The following is a 24,847-nucleotide window of genomic DNA, read 5'->3' on the forward strand; positions in this document are numbered from 1 at the left end:
TTTATATACATCCCGAGAGACACTCAGGCACGTTGTCAGTGCCAAACAACCGATTCCTTTTGTCGTATTTTACCGCGTTTCCCGTTCCTGTTTTCAACGAGCATCATTCGTTTTATTCAAATCATGCGTTCGAACGTCGACTTTGGTTACTTTTCTTCTGCCTGTTACGTGCCCGCAATCAAATATACGGGATATTCGAGAACGATGAGCACCGGTGGAGCGTGGTTTAGTTTCGCTAAATTTCTTCAAGAATTTTCGATGGAGAAAGCACTCGGAGCGTTTTTTAAAAAAAGTGTCGCGTTTGAAGAGACAAAATCCTGCCGCTGATGCGCATCGTTTTCGGAACGATCGATACGTCTCTTCCTCATCGACACCATTCGCGTTTCTTTTCGTTCTACAAACAACGACATATCTGTGATGCGTACTTATAACGTGTGTTAACAAAATGTACCTAACATTGATACGTATATATGTATGTTCGATCTTACCTATTCCTCCTCGCGAGTCCGTAACGGCTATTGCTCTATTTACGATGTTAAAACTTACTCTTCATTGTTACCTCTTTCGCACACGTGTGACTACAACGTTAATCGAGTGTCCCGCCCTTTGCCGATGTCTCGGCTGGACGTTCTTATCATAAGTTCGTTGATAATATTCATCTATCTAATTATATTCTCATTGTGAACTCAATTATTTATATACTAACCCAGGAGAACGTTTAACGTGTCCCTTTAAGAAAACTAATTGCTGGCATATGGGTTATATAAAACTATATAAAAAAAAAAAAGAAAAAACCGTTGTTGATTGTACGTTACAAAAAGACAATAAAAAAAAATATTATATATCTAACAGCGCTGATTTTTATCCCGATTTCCACAAGTATTCTAAGTTCAGAATAAATGCGCAGATAATGGTTTACGAAACGTGAAACACTGCTTACTATCTAATTGAAAATGCGGAAGGAACGCAATGCGGTTTCAAGATGCGAGAGATGTATGTTTATTAAATAATGTACAAATAAATAGACGTGTGTCAGGAAAGAAATGTAACATTACACTTCGTGAATTATCGTAAATATTAGAGTAGCGAGGAGTGTGCATGAATATGCAAGGACTTTGCGAGAGAATTCCACATGAGTTCTGCAATTTAATGACTAATCGATCGCTCGTCTCCGACAAACATACGATTCGAGTATAGAGTTTCGTCGCCGTCGCTCGACGAGCGAATCCAGTTTGTGACTTTATCTCTCGCGGAAAGCGCGCGTATAAAATCCGAGGAATCACGTTCCACCTCTAAGCATCGGCAACGCAGGTTCACGAAGACGATTCAAAGAGGAAGAACTCGAAGGATATCAAATATTGATTTCAAAAATATTTCTGAATAAAAATTATAAAATATCTCAGAAATTTTATCCTTTTTTTCTAAGAAATAAAATATTCTATTTTTCTTGATACAATCATCCAAAATTAAAAAACTTAATTTGTTAAAAGAAAGGATAAAACGCATTTAAGAAATAATACCGTCAATTTTCTTATTCTTAGGGGAATGTCAAGAACATCAAGATATTATTATTCCTCGATTCTCGTCCTCGTGCGATAATCAGGAGCAATGTGTCGTCGAATAGAAGGACGAGGATATGAAGAGCGATTTTATTATACTGGAATTTCAACTTCTTACACAGTGATGATTGTTAATATACAATTAGGTGTAGGTATCGACACAGAATATCGAGTATAGAGCGCACTACTGCGTCATCGCGTCGCGGCGATGACGGTAATAGTAACGACGGATAGCGTGATGATAGTAGTAACCGTACAGTAACGATAACGATGACATCGAATGTTCAGCCGTAACGATCTTACTATGCTAATTGGATTTCGCTTGAAACGTTCTTGAAATGCCTGCGGGGGGAGACTCGTACATCTTCTTCGCTCGCGTTCGTCCCGCGAGCACGACGCCGTTCCTATTTCCACTAAGACACTTCCGTTCGCGACAGAGAACAGCGACTTGGCCGAATTGCATTCACAGAACCGAAGCGCGTCGCGCGGCATCGAACCAGTCGATATAGTTTGGTATCAAAAAAATTCCCTATTTTTACAGACGTTCTTCGAGTGGATTTTCTCGAGCGATAAACGTCAGCTGGTTCCACGTTCCGTAACGCGCTTTAACGCGCGGGGTGTAATGAAACTGGAGTTATGTGCGGGCTACCTCGTATGACGTAGTTGGAGTTGTGTTTGATATTTTTGTTCCCCATGTTTCTCCCGTATAGGCCATAACTGTCTCCTTTTATTGCCGCCGCCGTTCGCTACAAACGTATAAAATCACGCCGGCTGTGCCGTCTGTCGATCGTCTCGCGACCGATGCAGTGAAAATACCGTGTTCGATCTTGCGAAAAATTACGTCGTAATCCAAGCATTTATACATATCGGCGTATGCTTCATCGCATTTCGTTACAGCGTCATATGTATAATTACGTCATACGAGGATCGCAATTTCACCGTGCACTGAATAAATTATTTCAAAATTGTAATATATTATTTAAATGCAGCGATATTTTCTGTCCGAACGGAAGTCAATCCTCAACTACTAAAATTTGGCCCTAGATTTTCAAATATCACAAAGAATACGCAGCTTCTTTAGCTTCCTCCGATATCTTGATAATGTTATATTTTTGCCTATCAAAGACAAACACCAAAATCGATGTATCTTTCTAATCTGTTAGATATAACGTCGTTCGTGAGAAAGAGCGGATAACCTACATTACGCGGACTCGATCATTATAGTTGAGGAATCATTTCTATTCTAAAGACATTCCACTCATCCTCTTCATCGCGGCGTCAGGATCGCGCCGAACGCGCCTAAGAAACGGGACAGAATCGTCAGATATTCATCTTAAAGTATAATTACGATAATAATGGTAATAATAATAATGTGTGTGTGTCTACCATACGGATACCTTTAACTGCATTATATCAAATGTATTGAGTACACTGGAACGATATCTAAACTTAATCAGCCTCTTTATAATCAACAGCTATAAAACTCATCCTGATGTATTGTAAATTACGCCTTAGCTATGTATATGTATATCCGTAAAATGTATCGTGAATGCGAGTCGCTCGAATCCTACCGGAAGGACGCGACAGAACGATACGTCTATAAATTATACACTTACATCTAATTTACGTGAAGCCCATAGGCGGGTAAATCAGGTAAGTGCGGTTTATTTGTTTGACAGCTTGTTATCAAGAGTACGCAGTTAGGCTAAATTACAATGATTCTTTAATCGTCTGTAAACGAGGTTATTTACCTTCCGAGAATGTCTTGACCGTAAGACCAATTTCTCAACGTTCCTTTATAATGAATCCAATCGTAATGAACTCTTTTCCGTCTTCTTTTAATTTCGGCAAAAATTAATTTCGCACATCAGTTCGATTGTAAAAACTGCTTAATAGTGCTGCTGCTTTCAACAGTATTTATTGATTGCGCCATAAAGAACGCAAACCTCGAAATTATAAACGACGAAGAACAAATATGTACAAGAATTCGCCTTACATCACAGAATTAACTATAAATACAGTAGATTGCACATTGCAGATTTGCCCGCGTATCGACTTCGTATAAGTGAGAATTAAAATCGTAATTAGTCACTTGAATTAATTTTATGACTTACATGTCTACGTGTTCTATCACAATTTGCCTAGAAAAAAAAGAACATGTCATCTTTACCTACGTAACCGAAGTCCCGCCATCATCGACTGCAGCGCGAGAATGCACTCTCCGCGCATCCGCGGTAGGATGCTGCCGGAGCGTTAATTTCCGACCTCGAGTCTCTCACCGACGCTTAGCGATTCACTCACGAATCGCGCGCTGCTCGGAAATTAACCTCGTGCGCGAGAATAAAACAAGTCGACCGACTGGAGGAAAAAAACAGAGCGAGAAAAACGGAATCGAGTCTAGTGAAACTCGAATCCGGCAAACGTCACGATCTGGCGATCTGCAAGATCGCGACATTAATCGAAAGCATCAATGAAACAGTGGCTTAATCCTTTCTTTAAGAACCTGAGAAAAATCCATCTGGACTTCAATCCTCTCGACTTTAATTCTAAGACCTAAAAAAAATTCAAGATTAATTCTCCCAAGTTCGGAAAAAACTTGGCCACTGACGTCACTGAGACTTTCAATCGCGAACTTTCCTCGTAAGCTCTTTACAAGCTTAACCCATCTTATCGAACGGTTCCATCTCAAAGACATCGAAGGAATTCTCGGCGAAACGCCGTGAGAATCTCTTCCAGTTGTAATTTTCACTTTCAACCAATATTACCAGATGCCATATTGAGCCTGTCAAAAATGGAACAATACGATGAAATGGAGCATGTGCAAAGGAAAAGAAACGAAATACGAATTGTCTCGCCCTGCGTTCACAGGAGAAATTTGTCCTACTTTTTGGCACACGCTTCTCTTGTCTTCCACATCGTGAATAAGGATTCGCTTATTACGACAACGGCACAAATCAATTTTAGAAAAATTTTGTCGACGTAACAAATCAGAATAAATGTGAGGAAGGAAGAAGGTAGATCGCAGAGAGACAGCTTTGTAATTCCGACATGATATTCAATTAAAAAAAAAAATAAATAATTAAAACGCGACAGTCGCGTTCGGCGTATTACGAGCTACAATAATTATCCGCAATGATTTATGCCGTCGCCGAAATAAACAGCGTCGATCGAAAATTCGCGGATTTCCACTCGTTCGCACTCGCGAGTCAGATGACTAATCGCCCGCGCAATCTCACACATGACATCATTTTCTTGTTCCTCAATCATTATCCTAACGACAGCATGAACAAATGCTATTGAGTGAGCTACATACACGAGAGTATGCGTACTAGACCGTTTACAATTAATGTAAATATATTGTCGGATATATCCAGAAACCAACCCAGGCATGTCCGCTTCGAGCTCTCGGCAAAATGTCCGCTGCATTTCGACCAACGGTCGGAGCAGGTCCTCGATCAACAATCGCGGAATAATTAACACGTCGTTAATACAGGAGTACACAAGCGGCTTCGCCGGATTACGCACCGTACATTTTCCAAAGCTCCGCGCGAGAACCGAAACCGTGGCTGGCGAAAGTTCACAAGTTCATTCGCCGACATTTCGATATAATCGATATACCGGTCGCCCGCATTAATTCTGCCGTGTTAATCTTAGCGCTCGACACGCGTAGAAGGACGAGGGTGCTTATAATTAAGTGTTGCTGTTGCCGAGTATCACGAAATGCTCCCAGAAACAGCGGTGTCGGTACATCTCATATAATTTCACGGCTTCGATTCGTCCACAGACGAACGAAAACACATATACGTCTATCTATTAACTCTTTGAATTAACTTCGTACTTATAAACAAAATGAATAATTAACATTACATGCATATATATATATATATAAAATATTTTAAATATAAAAATATACAAAAAAATAGATTTTTGTGTGTGTATTTTTCCTTAATTTTTTTTTTGTTTTATATAAAATAATTAAATAAAATCGTGGCAAGTTGAAAAAGAAAAAAAACAGAGTAGAGTTTTCATAATAAAAATTTACCCAAAGAGTTAACAATATCCCTTTTTTCCGATACAACCACACAAGCTTACACTGCACGTACATCTGCGACGTTGACGTTGATATTTTTTTTTTCCTCCCCGATACAATCCCAAGCGTACGAAGATCCTAAACTTATCACGCGCTCCTCCATTCGACCGATGCCTTCATTTGCTTACGTATTTATAGGACTAGAGTCTTACTTAAAATCTCGGCTGCCTGCTCGCGAAGGCCCTCGAGTCTCCGGGATGTGGACGAGAATCGATCCGCGGCTTCGCCGAGCGAGCGGAGAATTATGAGCATAACGCGTGCATTGCCTTAAAAACTACGCTTACCCTAAATGTATACTACGCGATTAGTACCCACCGTTTTACGTACGATAAGAGTTACTCGCCAGACGAATTCTCCGGTATTCCGGCTCTAGCGCCATTTCTCCGCGGAATACCATCGAAAACACTTTCCAACGCACATCGCTCATTGTTGGTTGTTTGCGAGTAGAAATCAAAAGTTATCATAATGTGATAATAATTTTTCCCCTGCACACAGCGGAGCTCGTATTTTCAGTCGTTGCGCATCCATCTGTTTACAATTTTCGCGAACGATGTGTGTTAATTAGCGTCGCAGCGGCGAGTATCCCGTTTCGGTCAATTCCATCAAAAGCACTTAATCCGATTACCGTCAACCAGCGTCGCGTTAAGGATTGTGTTACTCGTTAAAATCTGTTATATCATCTCTCTCTCGCTCTCTCTCTCTCTTTCGCCGCAAACCGCCAACAGCGCGACGGATATTTTCATCTTCGCTTTAATATCGAGACAGAATTGACGTAAAGTCTCTGTTCTTTTTCGTAGCATTACGCGCGCTTTTCTTATTCGATTTGATCTCGAGTTTCGAAGAAAAAGTTGATATTGTTGTTGATATAAAACAAAGTTCAAAACATCGTCGACTTGTAATGAAAACCCGCAATCTGATATAAGAATGTTTTGATGGATGTTTTGCGATTCATTCATTATCAATGTTCAAGCTCACGATGTGAAACAGCAAGCTCTGTACATATTATAGCGAATGGAAGCGGAATTTAACAAGCTTGTTAAAAACAGATCGTTATATACAGTAGTTCTTTTCAAATAGAACGTGGTGACCTTAATCTCCCAGCTAAAAACGTTAGCTAACTATTTCAGATCTTCCAAATACATTCTTTCTAGATTTAATGTTAAATCTATATAAAATTTCATAAATTTCTTATTTTTAAAGTTCAAAAAATCTCACTTTCAACTAGAAAAAATCGTTCAAATTTTGTATAAATGCTTAAATCGTACACAAGTCATTTGGTAAAAAAATAATAAAATTAATTAACAATATAATTATAATATATTTATCGTAATATAACATTATATGCATACCAATTACACAACATAAATATTATCATACTAATTAACATATAATTTAATATATTATAAATTAAAAAATCAAAATCAAAATTAATCATCAAAAGTCGAATTATAAAACACAATTTGTACATTAATTATTTTCATGGAAAAAGAAAAGATCGTTTTCTTCAATATGTACAGAGATAGCTGTTATGGAATGTCGGACATTCGAGATTTTCATTTTTCTTGGCTTTTGACATTTTGAAATTCGTTCGATCGTTGGAATTCGATCTTCCGCCGTTCCCATTTAGTCAGCTAGATAAAATTTCGATCTCGTAATTCGTTCAAGTTTCCGTATCCTCCAAACCTTTCTCTGCCAATTCTTCCTCGCGATCTAACACAATACGGGTATCTCTATGATAGATAGATTGTCAATTGTTACAATCCGCTCTGCCAACCCTTTCACTTTCCGTCCCGACTCAATCAGATACTAGTCGATATCTCAAGCAGTTTTTCCCGCAGATGCCGATATTTATATAGAAATATTAATTTATTAATCTCAAATGTCATTTCGGAAGTTACACAAGTCACTTATGATTGCGAAGAAACCCACGTAAATCTTATGTAAATTCATTAATGACATTTCAACGTGACGAATAATCCTATATAAATCTGCAGGCGATATTTAATCATGATAAATAATCTGCTTGAATCACGATCTGCTGCGTATAAAATTAATTACATTTGAAAAAATGGATGAATATTACAAAGGAGCGATGTGGAGGAGAAAAAAAAGATGAATTATCGCGCCGCATCGCACGGGAAATCTGTCGAAGAGGAAATCTATCTTGCTAGCATGAGCGCCGGTAAGTGTCCGTTCGTTGAATCAGCTGAGCGGGTCGAACATAATTCGCCCGGGCTAAAAATAAGAGCGTCACCCGATCCTGCGCAAATTGGGTCGTACATCGGCCGGTCTAGGCGAAGCTTCTGAACGTCTGCCAACGTCCGTTCGAATGATCCGCGCGATTTGTCTATTCGGTTATCTACCTACCTGGATCTGAAAACGGGAATCTCCGCCGCCCTCGCGACATCGATTCGGCCGCGAGGGAGGAGAGGGACTTGTCCTCTCGGCCTACCTTCCAGCACCAAGAATCGCTCTCTCGGTCGAGTCAGCGAAATGCTCGAGACGCCTCGAGTACGTGGAGCGCGCCTGTTCCGCTCAGATGGTCTAGAATTGTCGCTCCGGAATCGATTCTACAGCCGCCGTCGGCCGGATATCTTTTCCCTTTTACAGGCCTGTCTTACGTTGCTAATAGGAAAGGAAATTTCGACGAATTGAGCCTCTAGGTTGCAGAGTGAAGTGGCAACAACTAGTGTGAACTTGATTCGCGGACTCTAAACTGCCGCTCTGACAAATCTAATTAATCCACGAGACTCCGCTTCAGTGCTGGAAGAGGTGAATTCGCAAGAATAAAGAGGAAGAGGGGACACGGACCGATCTCAGCTTCTCTCGCTTCGTTGCTTCCCCGCTTTTCGAAGAGACGTGCTAAATTGCGCGCGGGAATACCTTAAGAACTACTTTTGGCCAGAAACGCGCGCCGTTGCGACGGATATCTCGGTGGTTCCGCCGTGGTCGAGACGGCGGACCTCGCTCTTCTTAGCGATCTAGATAGGAAAGGCGCGTCGCTCGGCCGCGAGTCGAGAATAAACTGAGACTTAATTAATGCGCTATAACAGTTGTGCGAAACCGTGCTGGATGTCTCTTCGCCAGACGTTTCGGTACGCGGAAAAGGGATGTTTCGAATTCTAATGCGCTGCCGAGAATAGAATTTGATTTGCGCAAAAAGGCAGATCGTATTCGCATATTAAGCTCGTAGAATTGGACTTTTAGCAAAACAATCTACAATAAACAACCTAAAATTTGGCATTTCTAATGTTATATAATTTTTCCGACTTAAATAAATATTAATTTTTTATTATAAATCTATTAGTTACTTAATAATGCAAAGAAATAGCTAAACTATTTCTTTCTTATAAAAAATGACAATCTTCGGTATATATTATATTTTATATCGATGAACTCTTTACTTTGAATCTCTTATTCAAGTTTCTTCAAGTAATTATCACGGTTAAGTAGTTTCAAGAATCCAATCTGTACATGTGCTTGCTTTTTATCAATTATAAAAAAGCAGGAGCGAGAAGCGCGCATATTGATGATAGCAATCGTAGCGTGTAAAGATGTTATCAAAATTCTTCTGTCGATAAGCTGCGAAAGTATGGTGGCCCAACGATTTGAAACAGTTTTGGTATCTTTTGTTGCAAAGCGTGCAATATTATCATATATAAAACATAATCGTTAAATAACGAACAATGTGATGCAAGTCAGTCAATGTTAATGTTTTGTTAATGAATGTCCGCTGCCATTCGTAGATTTATTTGTTTTACTTCGAGTAAGATAATTGTTCGAACCGTGATCTTATGTGTTAGTTTTTGTCTATCCGTGTGGTTTTTTTTTCCAATTTTTTATCCCCACAGCGCATCTTTGCGGCATCACAACGCTCGCTAACGTATAATTTTCAACCTCGAATGAGGGTCATGTCAAATAGCAGCCTCTGATCAGTATTGCGTGCTACACCTCTCCAGATTATCAATAATGCACGATGGCGCTAATAATGCAAGCGTGCGTGAATTACATCGAGGCGCGATCGATCGCAATTCGAAAACACAAAATTTACCAAACGTTATTTTTCACTTCTCTCCCGAATATTCTATGTACATCACGTTAAAAAATCCCCCGATCTCCGGCTGTGTATTTTTTTCCTATAAATTTTTCTTACGTTCAACGGGCGTAAGAATTGTGGGAGACACTGAGCACGGTTTCCAGTCGAGATCAATGTCGGGCAATGTCTCCGTAAAAGCAACGATGGCTCGTAATAATCGAATTACATCAGTTCGTTTGATCGAGCGATAAAAAACCAACGGTCGCGCTCTGTTCACGACTGGCCACTTCGACCTACATCGCCGATCGTAATTCGACTCCCTCGGACTTCGCATCGACTATCGCGATATCTAAAACGATCGTGATCGTGCTAGACGAAGACTCGGTCGAACTACGATTGACGTTAATCGACATTAACCGGCCGTCAATCATTCGTCGTTCCCCGACGAACATTCCCGCTGGCGAACTTTGCTATCGCTACGATGCGGAGACCGTGCCCGATCGGACTCGCGCGATACGCGCCGAGATTAATTAACCCTCAGTTTCGTCCGGACGATCGCGACGCGTAACGCGGTACCGCGTCATCTTCGTGGTTGCAGCCGCAAAACTCGTCCTCCCGTAAACCTCAACTTAAATCGAGTTTCTAGATCGAGAGCGGCTGCTCGTCGCAACGGTGCACGAAGCCGTGCTGTTGCTGCTGCGGTCGCTGTTGCTGCCGCTGCTGCTGCTGCTGCTGCTGCTGCTGCTGTTGCAGCTGGGGTCATCCACTGGTCTGCTCGGGCAGCAGTATGCTGACGGATTTGCGGCTCGCCGTGGAGACGGCGTGTTGGTGGTGGCCGCCGTTGGCCGCTGCCAAAGCGGACGGTGGCCGATGGGATGGCGCGACCACGCGCACCTCCGGCCTGGGCGAGGCCTCCCTCAGAGGACTACCGACGCCCACCAGCTCCTCGGGGTTCGTCGCCAGCGCTGCCGGCGGTCTGCAACGACGACCACGAGGAACATTCCCCGGTGAATGCGTGTACATTCGCTCCGACCGCATTAATCCGTCAGTCCGTAAGAGCTTTGCGTATTCTCATGTGAAGCGAAAAACTTAATCTTCTGAATTATTTGTTATCTTGTAATAAATGAAAAACTTTTGGGAGATCACTCACTTCTCAATTAACTGTAAAATACTTTGCTGGCATAATTCTTCTTCTTGTAAGTATTAATTAAGTTTTATAAAAGAGCACGAAATAAGAGCGTCTAACATAATCTTACGGACTGAAGATTAAAAGACTTCGGTAGAAAACTCATGCATTTTATAGAATAGCACGCCACACACATTTAGCGTTAATGAGCGAATAAAGTGCTGCCAAAATTTTGCCGGAACTGATCAATTCCGTATTTCTTTATCGCCTCACTCTGTAAATAATTTCCACCCACCGATTCCAATTTAACTGCACTTCCATTTCTTTTGCATTCCATTCATTTTACGAAGCGTGTCAATTGCCGATATTTATCGGCGCATCATCGATTCAGGCAAATAAGCATTCACCTACCTGTGCTGCGGAGGCGGCGTAGGTGTTCGCGACAAGGGAAAGCTGGCGACTTCCCTCGTCACCGAAAGCGACCGGATCGATCCGAATGTTTGGTCCGGCGATAAGTTGGCCCCGACGCTTTGCACCATGCCGCTACTGGAACATCGTTTAATTGCCAATTAGGCCGTCCGCAGAACATACACGCTGACTATTATCTTAATCCTTAAATTCCCTAGGATTGTCTCTTTCGGCGCGAGTCAACGCCGTTGTTACCTTTCGCAGAACGCGAATGAATCATGCATTGCTGGAGCGCGTTTGGACAAAGAGTGGCCTAACAAGGGAAGTTCGGCGACCCGTTCGGCAACCCCCCAAACTCAAACTTTAGAAACTTTGTGGAAATGCGAGGGGATTTTGGGAAGTAAAACAACTATTCCGGGACAAACTAATCCCTCAGATCTTTTCTAAGCTCTTCGAAATTCATTAAAACTCACCGCGATAAGTTAAATAACTCTCCGTTATTATTGTTCTTGTGACATATGAGAAAATGATGCGACAGATTTGAGAAGATACATTTGTTTATGTAAATTGTGAGTGATTGCAGAAAAAAATTCCACCGCCATTAAATGTCGTAGCGTAGGAAAGAGTTCGATATCAGCACTACGTAGTTTCGCATTTGCTACAATCTGCTCGAGTGTATCAGTCTTGAATATGCTTAATGATTGCATAGTGACACATCAGATCCGTTCTTTTTCTAACTGTTCTTAAGAACTTTACACTCTGTTGCCTCGAGCAAGGCTCTACCGGGTTGTTGCGAAGAAATGATTAATGCTGCACGCAAGACATAATCTCTCTTGCATTAGCGCACAGCGAATCGTATTGTCGAACTCGACTTTGATCACATTTCCAATAGAAAAAGACTCCTATTTTGCTAAAAGCAGACTCCGACTCGCTATCCTTTACATATGAAATAACTTGTCGTTAACAGAAAAAAAAAGAGCCATAGATTTCATCCACGATTTATCCATAAAGAAATACGAGTACAAATCTGCTCTTTTCGAGAGATTTGAGTGCGTAGAAAAATCTGACGTTTGAAAAGTCGCGCACGTGTTACGGCTTACAAACAGATATATGGCCTTCACACAAGACTCATCTCTCCCACCTTCTGTCTCTCCCACTCGCTCGTTAACCATTCGTCAAGCGACGAAAAGCCTCCTGGATTTGAGAGAGCGGAGCAAAGAGTTGGTCGATAACGTCGATAGGTATGAGCTATAGACACGCCTACGCATTCAATTTGCCTCTACACGCGAGGCATCTGTGCCCTTCGCTGATGCGTCTCGCTCTTGTCCCACGCTCTACAAAAGTCGCGACTATTTTAAGGCTTAAACCGCGAGCGCGAGCGAAGAGCTACATGCGACGTAATTTCTTTTCAGAAAATTTTCCCTAAACGTGATTAAAACGTGAAATGCGCGGAATGATAGATTATTTGTTAACGATCAAATAACGAATAAATTATACATGTTAAACTGTAAAGGCTTAAACGCCTCGTCTATTTCCGTTCTATTCTTCTTTGTAATTTTCGCCTCTCAACAATTTTCGTTTCCTTTTAATCCGCAATATCCTATTATTGTAAAATTAAACATGTAATTTTTAAAATCTGTGAATGTTTACATCTAACTGCTTATAAATAAGAATTCACACTTGGATATTTTTATTAAAAAATAAATATTAAATAAATTTGGTGAATTTAAAAAAAGTGTTAAAAATTAAGAAAATTATATAAGCAAAATAAGAACATTTATCAACGTTTTGTACGGCGCTTAATTGATAAAACGAGTCCGCTTATCCGAGACGGATTTCGGCACGACTTACTTCCGTGCCGCAGAAATTCGCGAAACGATTATCGGCCTGAAACGCGATGGGACGGGAAATAGTTGGTCAAAGTGGATGGTTATCGATATTGCAGCAGGGGCCGGCTGCTTTGAGAAACGCCATGAATTATTCATTCCGACCTGATCGAGCACGTCAGGATGTCGGAGTTATACCCGGCAAACTTGCAATTCCGCACACGTCCGTCGAATTCGCAAACTTTTCGGGAAAAAAGCAAAGGTATCCGATGGGAGAGTTTCTTATCTCGCAGGAAAACTTCTATCAAAAAGCAAAAAAAAAAGTGATTCCAAGGAAGAAACTCAATTTCGAAAAATGCCAGCCATTACTATTGCGGCAAGAAGAAATATTTCTATCTACTTATGAATAGATATACCTAACATTTACGAGGCAATATGTAAAAATTTTTTAACGAGCTTTAGGTAGGAAATATGTGAAACTTGGTGCGCAAAAGAAACATCGCCGTGAGCAAGCTAACTCCGAGCCGAGCAAAACAACTCTGTCCCTTAAACTATGCGGGTAATGGCGCTTCATATATATTGTAAAAAAGGCAGACCGCGTTTCTTTTGTTCCATTTATCTACGGTAATATGTTCGTTCCAATTTACGAGTGGGTCCAACGCATTGTACAGTGGCATATTTATCTTGCTACTTTATATTGCTATTTTTCCTGTTTAACCTTGAGAGCAGCAAGTAAAATATATCATTCGTGTAAAAAAAATGAGGATAGAAACCAAGGAAACTTGTATACATCGCGATAAATTCATACATTTTACGTAAGCCCGAAAGTTATTGCGTCAATATTTAACTTCATGCGTATATTAAAATTTGCAAGTACAAGAACGTAATATGAGTCTTACATAGAATTTTGACAATAGATTCTAAAAGTTCCTCGCACTTTATTAATGAGGATCATTACGATTCTAGAGAAAATGACTCTAATTGTTACAGCAAGCGCAGAAGATCGCAATTAAAAGTTAACAGCTCGCTAATGATTGTGCGCGGCGTCGAAGTTGCCGATAATGAGCGGAAGGACTTTTAATGAACCGATAAATGCTTCTATCAATTTATTGCAAAAAGTGTCCATAATTAGTATAATTGCAATTATGCATTTAACACGATGTTATGCGCAATGTTACGTCAAACATATCTGAAGCTTTTTCCACTTTTCAAGACGTGAATTGTTATTAGATCGTAGCAATAAAAAGCGAGTGCATCAATAAAATCAATAAAATAATTTCATTGTATCTTGCTTGATCATCGCGCAATCATCGATCATTGCTCCAAGAATATCGCTGGCAATATTTACTGATTTCCAAAAGCAGTTAAATATATTTCCAATATCTTCAAATAGCATATTTAACCTCAAGTAAATGCATTCAAATATTATAAATACTTTTTTAAACGCACATCTTAAGTGCAGACGAATTGATTATCAAGCAACAATATGCGGCAGAACGTAAAATATTGATTTTATTCAAATGTCTTCCAAGAGCTTTAATAATTGTTAGGAGAGGTAAAACCTGCTTCGTCGATCAGAATTTTAAAGACGAACATCGAAGAATAATGACTGACGTATATCGGGAAATTGCATCAGATTAGACGAATTAAAATATACGTTGTCAGCTATCGTCGGCTATAAACTTTGCACGGTTTCTGCGACCGAGCTATGTTTGTCCCCTCGACTGGATATAGTGCCCGATAAAATATGTACAAGAACTATTTTTAGTAAACGCGGCCTTTACGTGAACGTCGTTTTTATGTCAAAAAAAGAAACTTTACAATGTTCCGCGAAATCACATCGTTGCAAAGAGCCTTTGACATTGTTAATTCGTTCTTGCAATAAGTATATCTTTGATGTTCGATGAAAAATATCAGTTATTTAAATTTACTTAATTTCAGACAAATCGTGTGCGAGACCTTAATTTTAGTAAACGACAGAAGATAAATTAAATATGTTATTTAAAAAAAAATGCAATAAAAGCGACACACGCTATTGCCAAAAACAAATCGTTGCGAAATGATTTATAGGTGAGTGTTCTACTTTTACGTTCGGTATAGTGAAAATTTATATCTTTCATTATAACAGTCTGAAATTCGCCCCCACAGTTTGCCGAGTTTAGTGTTCATAAATCGAGCCCGCGATATTAGGTACGTCATGCTAAGGGTGACGTAGGGTGACGTATATTAGAGGGTGAGTCGCGTTTAATTACTCTTACCTGACAGAGCCCGAAGTCACCAGGAACGGCATAGGCGTCGGACACGGGCTCAAAGGCGAGCTGCTCACCGAGCTACGAGTGCTGCTCAAAACGGAGTGCGGACACTGAGGCGGTCCTACGTGCGGCCCTCCCGCGCCGCTCCCGCCTTTGCCGGACGCACGACCCTTCAAGCACGGAATCTTTGGCCACCCGCTTACGTCCTTGCCAGATACCCCTGAAATAACATATTTCACCAGTTATTTTGGGAAGCTAAAATTCGATGCACTAACGCACGCGGAGACTTAGTCATCGAGAGTGATATTTTAGAGATAGATTCTTTGAAAAAGAACTCTTTAAAACGAATATCTTTGTACGCTGAGACATCAATTGTTTTCAAATTTTTCATAATTTAAAATTGAAATGTTTGAAAATTAAAATCAAATAACATCTCGTTCTTTATTTAATTTCATTGTTCAGTGTTGTTTAATATCGTGCAACAAATTTTTCATAAACACAATAAATAACTAATAATAGATTGTATCTTGTAACAAAATTATTTTCAAACCTAAAAGTGTCTCATGGTAAAAAACCATGGTATTATTTTTAACTACCTTTGCTTTTACATCACTATTAACAGAAACTTTAATCCCTCTTCGAGCAGCTTATTTTAGCAACTTTTTAAATGCAAACTTTTTGTAAACGAACGAGGTGCGGTGATTAATGTTTTACAAAAACGATTGGTCTTTAACGATTTTGTAATTAATAAAAAGATTCTCGCTGGCTTGTTCGAGAAAAACATACGAAAGCACTAAAGATCAATTATGCAGCACCGACGAAAACGCACCTAACATTGATAATGAGATGCGGCAACTCCGTAACACGCGAGACAATTACGCTAGCAAGGAAGCTATGCGTGTTACACGCCTGTTCTACGTGCGCTACGCCAGAGTCGTTGCGCTCCTCTCGCATCGACAACGTATATGCAACGTCGAGATAACGCGACGTTTAGTATGCAAAGGGAGAGTTTTTCCGACCTCTTTCGAATCCACCGCGATTTGAATATACATGAACGCGGCTTGCGATTTGATGAGGCGATACGTCGGGAATATTTCGCGGTCATTTAGATTTCCGTTAAGAGATAGCAACTGAACGCGCATTAACAAACAGAAACAGAACGACGTCTCCGATGTAGAAGGTAACAAGATCCGTTCTTGACACTCGTTCGAAGTCTCTCTGCAGCGAACTCTAAACAACATGTATTATCGCTTGATAACACAAGCAAGATAAAAATTGCGATTATATCGCGCACCGTTTTAGCTGCGGCTATTTAAATTAACGTTACGAGTAAAGTATCCAACCTTTTTTTCCGTTTGAATCGATGAAAAAATCTTGAAACTCCGATAAAATAATTGTAAAAAATCGGAAAATATTTGAGAGCGCGTTTTTGATCAATTTGCAATGGATTTCATTGACATTTCGACGTTTGTATAATTAAAGGAATACCGACTTTTTTAAAATATATTTGTACAAAAATAGCTTTTCACTTTTTTACTTTCTTTCAACGCGATAACGTTCTTAAATCCATTATGTTTTATACACAGGAATGTTCGTTAAGCATTCTTGGGATTACCATCGCTCGCCAATTAAATTCTAATTGCCTTCCAACGTCAACGTTGGATAATTCAGACAGGAAGGAAGCCGCTATCCGCGCTGCAATGCGGTGGACAAGTACAAGCATGAATTCGTAACGCGGTCAGACTCTCGACTCAAAAGGGTCTACATAGCAGAGAGTACTATGTAGTCAGTTCTGCAATTCGGTCTTCCAACAATGGAGATCAGCACGCGTCGACAAAGCCTCTAGCTCAATGTTTTGTTTCCAGTATGCGTCACGCATACACGTACAAAGGCAAAAGAATAATGGTCACTACCGAATGTATGACTGAACACCGTCGCGGTGTTGTAACGTCCGTGTAAAACGAGAAAAAGTCGAAAGATAGATATGCGCGATACTGCGCGACTGCGGTTGCAGTTTTTGGCTGATAACAAGCCGTTTTGAAATTGCAATTTAAAGCACATCAACAAAATGATGCAAGAAAATATTTTGTACGATAAATATCCATGTCGAATATTTATATAGTGTATTATAAATTTATGTATAATATCAATTATATATACATGATATTATAATTATATATATTATTATTTATTTATACTTATTTTTACACGTGTAATCGGCAATCGTAAAGTAAAAACGAAATAAACTCTACTTTACGAGAAATCCACTTCAAACTTCAAGAACGCGTACATGTAATACTGTAAGGTGAAAGGTCACGGATGATAAGACCGGATTAATTTTTGCCGAGAAAATATTAACTTTAAAGATCTTCGAGTAGGAAAAACTGTGCTAACGTAGGATTAAAAAGTTTTGATGAAAAACTTTGAGTATACAAAATATTATATAAGTTGTAATAATAAAATTAATAAGCATTTCCTAATAATTTCCAGAGATAAGTATTGAATAGAAAACCAATATTGTTTAACGATTTGATAACAGCTAATAATTTAATCGCCGCAAAATTATCAGTCTTATTTATCCGACAATTACGAATTAATTCCCCCCCCGGCTTCTCGTCATTTTTAAGGCGTTTTGAGCTAAATTCAATTTATCGACAGCCATGAAAGCATGAATTTTTACGTCGCCCAACCGTCGCGTCGCACAGGAATCGCTTAATCTCGAAGTCAATAGCCGTCACTCCATTTCCGTCAGACTTTCCCGGGCTTCGCCAAGCCAAACAATGGCAGAAAAGAATGACACAGCGGCGTAGTGGATATTGCGCGCCTGAGATCGGTACAAATCGTGCGGTACGATAAAAAGAGGAGAAGAGGAAGAATCCTCAATCCATCGGCCGAAAGTATTGGAAAACCGTTCGATATTCGTCTCGAGATGAAGTCTTTGAACGGACAGTTTCGTCGCGGGGACGGGGAGGGGGGGCGGGAGCCGCCTGAAAGCGACAATCTGCCGGGATTTGTTCCTGACCAACGTCCCCGGCTCTCAATAAACTCGCGGCAAACCGCCAATCGATTACCTGCATCCGCGTATCTGTAGATATGTCCCAGATTTCGCCGTCTTTCCTTTTAATTGAAAGCGACCGAAGTAGAAGAAGCGACGATTGTTCCGATCGCGAAACATTATTAGCTCAGTGAGCGATTGAAGATTGGAAAACGTTTCGGCAAATCTTTCATCGCGCTATCGCGATATATTTAAGATATATTTCATAAAATGTAGAAAAGGATTTTGCCTGCGACTACATTTTCCACTTTGTTTCATATTATTCTGCGCTTCGATACAGGACAAGCCGAATTTTATTATTAATTTAGAATTCACGTTTCTTTTCTCAACAAGAATTGGACCGAATGCTTATTTCCTGAAGATTCCTGAATTTTTACGTTAATCAATATACATAAAATTTAGCAGAAGTCTCGCGAAAAACAAGGTGGCGTTTGTGGGTAACACAAACACACGTGTATACATACTACAGACGATTTCAATCAAACCTGCACTTAGCCGACTAACATAGTTGATAGCAATAGGTCGAAAGAAGTTGAAGGCGGTATGTTCGCCGACGGCGATTAGCGTTTAATTGGCCAAGCGGCCAGCGCCCGAAATCGGTATGACCCACTTTTGGCAAAGGCCAAGACTAAATCTGTCGGCTAGCTCGTCGCGCGCTATATCGTATTAATCGCCCCCTGTTATTTATCTGACTGCGCTAGAGGTTAGCGTGCCCTGCGGCGTGCGATAAACCTGACCTTTTCAGCGAAATAAAGTATCTCATCAGATCGGACGATCTGCGCATAGTGAAGCGGCGTCACGGCGAGCATCCTCGCGGAAGATCAATCGGTGCTTAAAGCGACGATCGGAATTTGATAAATTGCAGGCCATTTGCAGAATACGTTCGATCGCGGGCGGAGATATGAATTAATGCAGTCTCCTGCGGGCAGAACACTGCAGTAGGCCGCCAATTCTAGATCAGGTGGCACAACTATGCTAATCATTCGCGGGAAATGGAATTGAAAGCGCGGAATAGAATAGATCTTGATAGAGCAACGAAGACACGGAAAAGGTTGAAAACGCAGTAGTTCTGAAAATATTTTTCTACCGCGAATAGCGCTCGGAAACCTACTCGAAAATAAATTCCATTTATGAAAATATTTATAAGAAAAATGTACGAAAGAATATTCCATTGTATTTTTTTCGAAGAGTGAATATTATTTCGAAAAGTGAATTCGCTTCAAACGTTACAGTTACTCGAAAATAGCTATTTCAATATTATCACGTTAAAGGATCCGAAATTCTTTTAAGCTTCCTCATGCGCAGATTATCCGCTTTATCTGTGGATTCGCCGATATACTGTGTCTTATCATGCAGTACAATAGCCTTATCATGCGGGCAACATTGCGTAATATGCCGCCCCTATTGTTCCGCTAAAGTAATGTAATAACGCAGAATTTGCATGTATTATATGTACGGCAATTTAATTACAACACTACAATTAAAATTTTAATTAACAGAATGTCAGATGGCTTTATTTAATAATCAAATGTCATTATTATAGAAAAGACTTTACAATGTACAATTAAATTTTTGTGAAAAATTCTATGTAAAATTTTACATACATCTAATTAACCTAGTTTATTCAATTTTGCCAAACTTTGTTACAAATTCTGACTTTCAAATTTATTATGCTAGACAGATGTATATTGTATTTAATCTTCGAAAATAAAAATTTTGCTACATAAATTTCCTGAAGTTAAAAACTTTATTTTTTTAAATTGACTTGCGAAAACAGATGGTTTATTTCAGAAGCGACCGATTCCTCGGCACTTTCGCCAAGAAAACGTCGCATTCGAAGAATCCGCAAATGAAAACAATGACGTCCGATACAAATTATATAACAAACCGGGAAAACCTACGTCGATAAAATGTCCGTCTCGAGTCGCTATAGCCAATCGAGACATTTTGCCTCACACTCCAGCACTTTGTCGTCATGCCGTTATTCTCTTTCTCGCCTACTCGCCTACGGAAAACCTTTCAATACTTGAAGAAGCGGAGAAAGTCAGACGGTAAGTCGCGTAGGCAGACGTCATGGTAGGTAGACGCAGGGGAAAAAAACTTATCGATGTACATTTATGCATGCACGGCCCCGAGAATACGAATGCAACATCTGGCGTCTAAACTGTAGGACGGCGTCCTTCAACGCGTCACCTGCGCGTTATATTCCCAATATTAAACAACGAAATGATATTTTCCGCCAGACGCTGACGAAACGACGTTCCACTAATTGTCTCGATAGACAGAAAGTTTTTTACGAGTCTGCTAAATTTTTATATCAATAATACATTTAGAATTCGTAAAAAAAATAGAATTTTTTATTTCGGAAGTCATAAAAGTAATTTTCTTCCATCTAGCAATTTCCCTTGATAAAAAATTGACAAAATTTATCAGGCAATAATAAATCCAATAAATAATTCCGTCTTTAATTTCCGTCCTCCAGATATTATTGAGCAGCATTTTAACAGGATTCATTTATAGTCTAAAAGCTTCCGGTCTTTATATTAATTGACTTCCATGCTTACTGGAATTAGTATTTGTTATTCATGTCACATGAAATTCATGATAGCTCTTCGATATTAATTATTGGTGTAACATACAGCGAAATCTTAGTAAGTTTCTTCCGAAATAAATTTAATTTTATTTCTGTCATTTAATCGACCAAATAATAAAATATCTTTAATATTCAAATTATTGGAAAATTCAGGTTTTCCAAAAGTTTTAGATTTATACTGCCCTCGAAGCGATCCATTCAAATTAAGCCAGAAATAAAATATGATCCACTTAAGGGTTAATGGAATCGCAAATCAGTCGTTTATGAGAAGAGTGCTGCTTTCGCGAGGGTCTAAAGGCGGAGTGGCTGTGCTTTCTATCGGGGGAGCCTCCTTCGACGGCCTTCGATGATAATAACCGTTCGCGCTCATCTTCGGTGGCGTTTCACGGAGACTCGTAAAACACGAAATGCGATTAGGCGACAAGGGTGAAGCGCGGTAACGACGTTATCCGGCGTCGCCATAGTGTATTCGTTAAAAGAGACGGGCGGGAAAGAGGTTAAAACAGAGAAGACCAACATCCCGGGGACGAGGGGCGGACGGGGGTGCGGACGTACGAGGGGAGGAAGGGAAGCAGGATCGAGGGCAACAGATGTCATGGACCCCGGGAGACCCGCGCGACCCAGTTCACCGTGTTCCGTGCAAACCAACTCGCTAATATTGTTGTTGAACCACCGTCGGCGACGTTCGGCCGTCGCTGACCTCGGTCGAGCAGTCAGCGATCCGCGCCAACGGTGGCCTTAACGCAGCCGAGTGCAACGTCACCTAACGTAGCGACTCGCCTCATGCAACTGTCGCTTGCATCTTTCATTGATAGCCAGCTGCGCTCGTTCAGGTGGCTGTTTCCATTTTTGCGACGCAGTACATAAAAGTGCAAGCGCGACACGAACCAATATCTGCGGAAACTACTGAGTTCAGAATGCTCCCGCTTCGGCTGCCAAAGTTCGTTCGGGAAATACTAGTTTCTGTATAGAATCCGTAGCGACATTTAATATCTAAATATCCTGCGAAACTTTGCATATAATTGATTATACAAAAATCTAAATCTCCAATTTTTTTTATCTTACAAATATCACTAATTTCAGAAAAATTCTTTCAATTAAATTGACCTTCAAAAGTAATCGATGACAGAATATATTGCATTCTGTGGAATGTTGTACATCGACTATTTGCTTCGATATTTCGCAGCATTTACATCTCATAAAATTAAAAAAAATATATATTCAGTAGCATCGCAGAGACGACCCGAGAGTGACAATTGAATTTTGCCTTGCGGCCACTTTGTCTTCTCGCGATTATGTCATTTTCGTTCGGTGATATGATAGATCAAGGCCGCATTTCTTGCAGACGAGCCCACCGCGGCGAATTTACATTTAGATCGAGACGGATCAATCCATCGCCAAGTGAAGTTGATTCGACGGCGACGGACGAGAGTCATTTTTCCGCTCCGCGTTTCTGACCGCGGAGAAAAGAAATCGCCGTAGGCGCCCGGACTCTTCCTTTCTTCCTGTTTCTATCTCGAGACGGGATTTCACGCGTTGCTGAAGACGTTCGCGTAGGAAAATCGCGTGCAATCTTATTGTCGAGTCATACTCCGGCGCTCCGCGGAAATCGAATTTTATCGCAGAGCCTCTGTCACCGACGAGATTTGTCGAAGCGTGAACGTTCGCGGAAGATATCCGTGTTATAGCACAAGAGATAGCGAACTTGCAAGCATTCTGATGGCGTAATACACAGAATGTCTCATTGTCAGAATCGATATTAATTTCTCCGAATTTCTCGACCCATCGACTTTTCCTCGACTCAAATATTAAAATAAAAGTTAATAAACAATATCGTTATTCAACATAAAAAAAATTCAATACATTCTGAACATTGCTCTGAACATGGTGTCTATAGTATCCACATTTTTGTCTTTTCTAAAATTTATTTTTTGTAAGATAAATAAAGTGCTTAGCAAATACTTTAGTTTCTTTGTTTTCTCACGATTTCTCAAGTTGTGCTCGAATATTGCCCGTAGTCAGAGATATTTCAAGTGTAGTCACGCTTTCCACGCTACCGTCCTAATTGTCCACCTTCAGATGAGGTCCCCTGCTCGCGTTTTCACGCGACTTCTTCCGCGAGAGGTGTACTTATCTACGCTTCGCGAAGCCAGATGTAATTTTATCGTGTTGTTATAAAGAACTTCGTTTCGGCGTACTCGTCATTATCAAATGTCTTCGTTGAGAGAGAAAGAGAGAGATTTAATTCTCGAGCAGTCATCGAATACGCGCACTTGAGATTACAGCGATGGTTTTAAACGCGATATATCATTTTACTCTTCAAGCGAAGCAGGTACAAATAATGGTTGTCATACAACTCCGTTCTAAAAGCATCAATTAGCGTAAAATGGAAAGAGAAAATGCAATTATTAAAAAATCGACAGGAAAGTAAACTATTATTTTCTATTCCAAGTTTTTGCGAACTAAGCAAGAATAATTCTTTCCTCAAATTTTCTAGAAAATTCAGAGAGAATTTTACTTTAAAAAAAAAAAATACGAGTAATCATCATATTTTTTGCAAGCTTTAAGGATAAAAATATTAGTAGCCTTCAATAAAAACCTTATTATCTCACTCCATTCGCTCAATCCGCTTTCGATCAAACATGCTTAGAGTCGCGTTAATTATTATAAAATAACTTGCTATCAATGAATTTTGAAATATTTTTCCATACTTTTTCGCAATTAATGTTTCATGTTTTGTCGTCAGCTTGAAAAAATTACACACATTTATCTCTCAAAACTAGATGTGAGGGATCTTTTCCCTTTTTTATAAAAAAAAAAAACCTTATTCCAACTATTCGAGCAAGAACGGCAGTATGAGATTTCTGAAAAATGATCAGCCTCGCGGGAACCGCACAAAGGGCGTATCCGAGCACTAGGAAAAGGAGGGAGATGAGAAACCCGTCTTTCGTAGAACAGGCTAAGCTCTTTCGGCTTACATACACGATGAGATTGCCTGTAAACGCGGCACGATGCTCCGGATGCGCCGCGGCGAACGCGAGGCGCATGAAAAGGAACGCATTTGAATTGGCGAACGCACAAAGAAAGAGAAAGAGTCATGGATCCACTCGGGCTGAAATTAAATGGGCGGAACTGAAGCGTTGCACGCGCACGGCGTTGTACAAGACCGATTCTGATTGTGAATGTAAAAAGTTTCTTTTATTTCTTCAAGAGGATCCTTCGCGACAAAGAGTATTTGGTCGAGAGCGTTCATTCTCACAGCGCAAAATCAATCTCTTCTCCAAACGTTTTCTCATAAACGCGACACTGTTAACGCCAGAATGCTTTTCAGAATTTTAGTCTCGCAATATCAGCGCGATCAACGGCGGATCATCCCTTCCGCGCAGTAACCGAGCGATCAGCCTCAAATTAAAAAGGAGAAAGAAATTTTGAAGGAAAGAGAATAATGGTCAGGAATAATCTTAGAAATATAAAAAAATTGCAATTTAAAGAGAAGAAGCGGAGGGAAGAAAAGAAAAGGCTTGGCAGACCGTATCTGCTGACGAAAAAAGAAAAATTAATAAAATCTCGTAACAAAAAGCATGAACATTGAAAAAATACGGCGGCACACTGCGTCAAAAACACGCGAAGGTCGCGATACAATCATCAGCGACAAGTTTATTTCTTTGACGTAATCATTCTCGTCACTCGCGAACACCGATGTATCGCACAAAGTGCGGATATCATTAACGACGTTTCCCAACTGTGTTTGAGTGTGCGCTTGCAATTAGCAGAATTCAGTTTAATTCTGACGTCCGACGACTATTCCGACACTATACAACGACTCCATTTGCGATGGAAAAAAATCGCCGAGTAAAAAACTTATCGTGGGAATAGTCGCATTTGCCCGCCCTATTCATTTT

At 40.1% G+C, this 24,847-nt stretch overlaps 1 protein-coding gene across 4 annotated transcripts in view; it reads right to left on the minus strand.

The window, feature by feature from the left end:
* Positions 1–1,635: 1,635 nt before the first annotated feature.
* Positions 1,636–24,847, minus strand: part of LOC105678973 (uncharacterized) — a 65,092-nt gene continuing 41,880 nt past the window's right edge. For 3 of the 4 annotated variants that reach the window (XM_012378735.2, XM_012378738.2, XM_012378737.2), the window contains exons 4-6: positions 15,304–15,517; positions 11,223–11,357; positions 1,636–10,661 (exon numbers count right to left, since the gene is read on the minus strand). In XM_012378735.2, the coding sequence (XP_012234158.2) occupies positions 10,445–10,661; positions 11,223–11,357; positions 15,304–15,517 (566 nt within the window). In that variant the 3' untranslated portion in view covers positions 1,636–10,444. The remainder of the gene's footprint in view (positions 10,662–11,222; positions 11,358–15,303; positions 15,518–24,847) is intronic. The other variant, XM_012378736.2, reaches the window with a different exon arrangement.

This window comes from Linepithema humile, chromosome 3 (genome assembly GCF_040581485.1).
Source record: "Linepithema humile isolate Giens D197 chromosome 3, Lhum_UNIL_v1.0, whole genome shotgun sequence".
NCBI classification, from domain to species: domain Eukaryota; kingdom Metazoa; phylum Arthropoda; class Insecta; order Hymenoptera; family Formicidae; genus Linepithema; species Linepithema humile.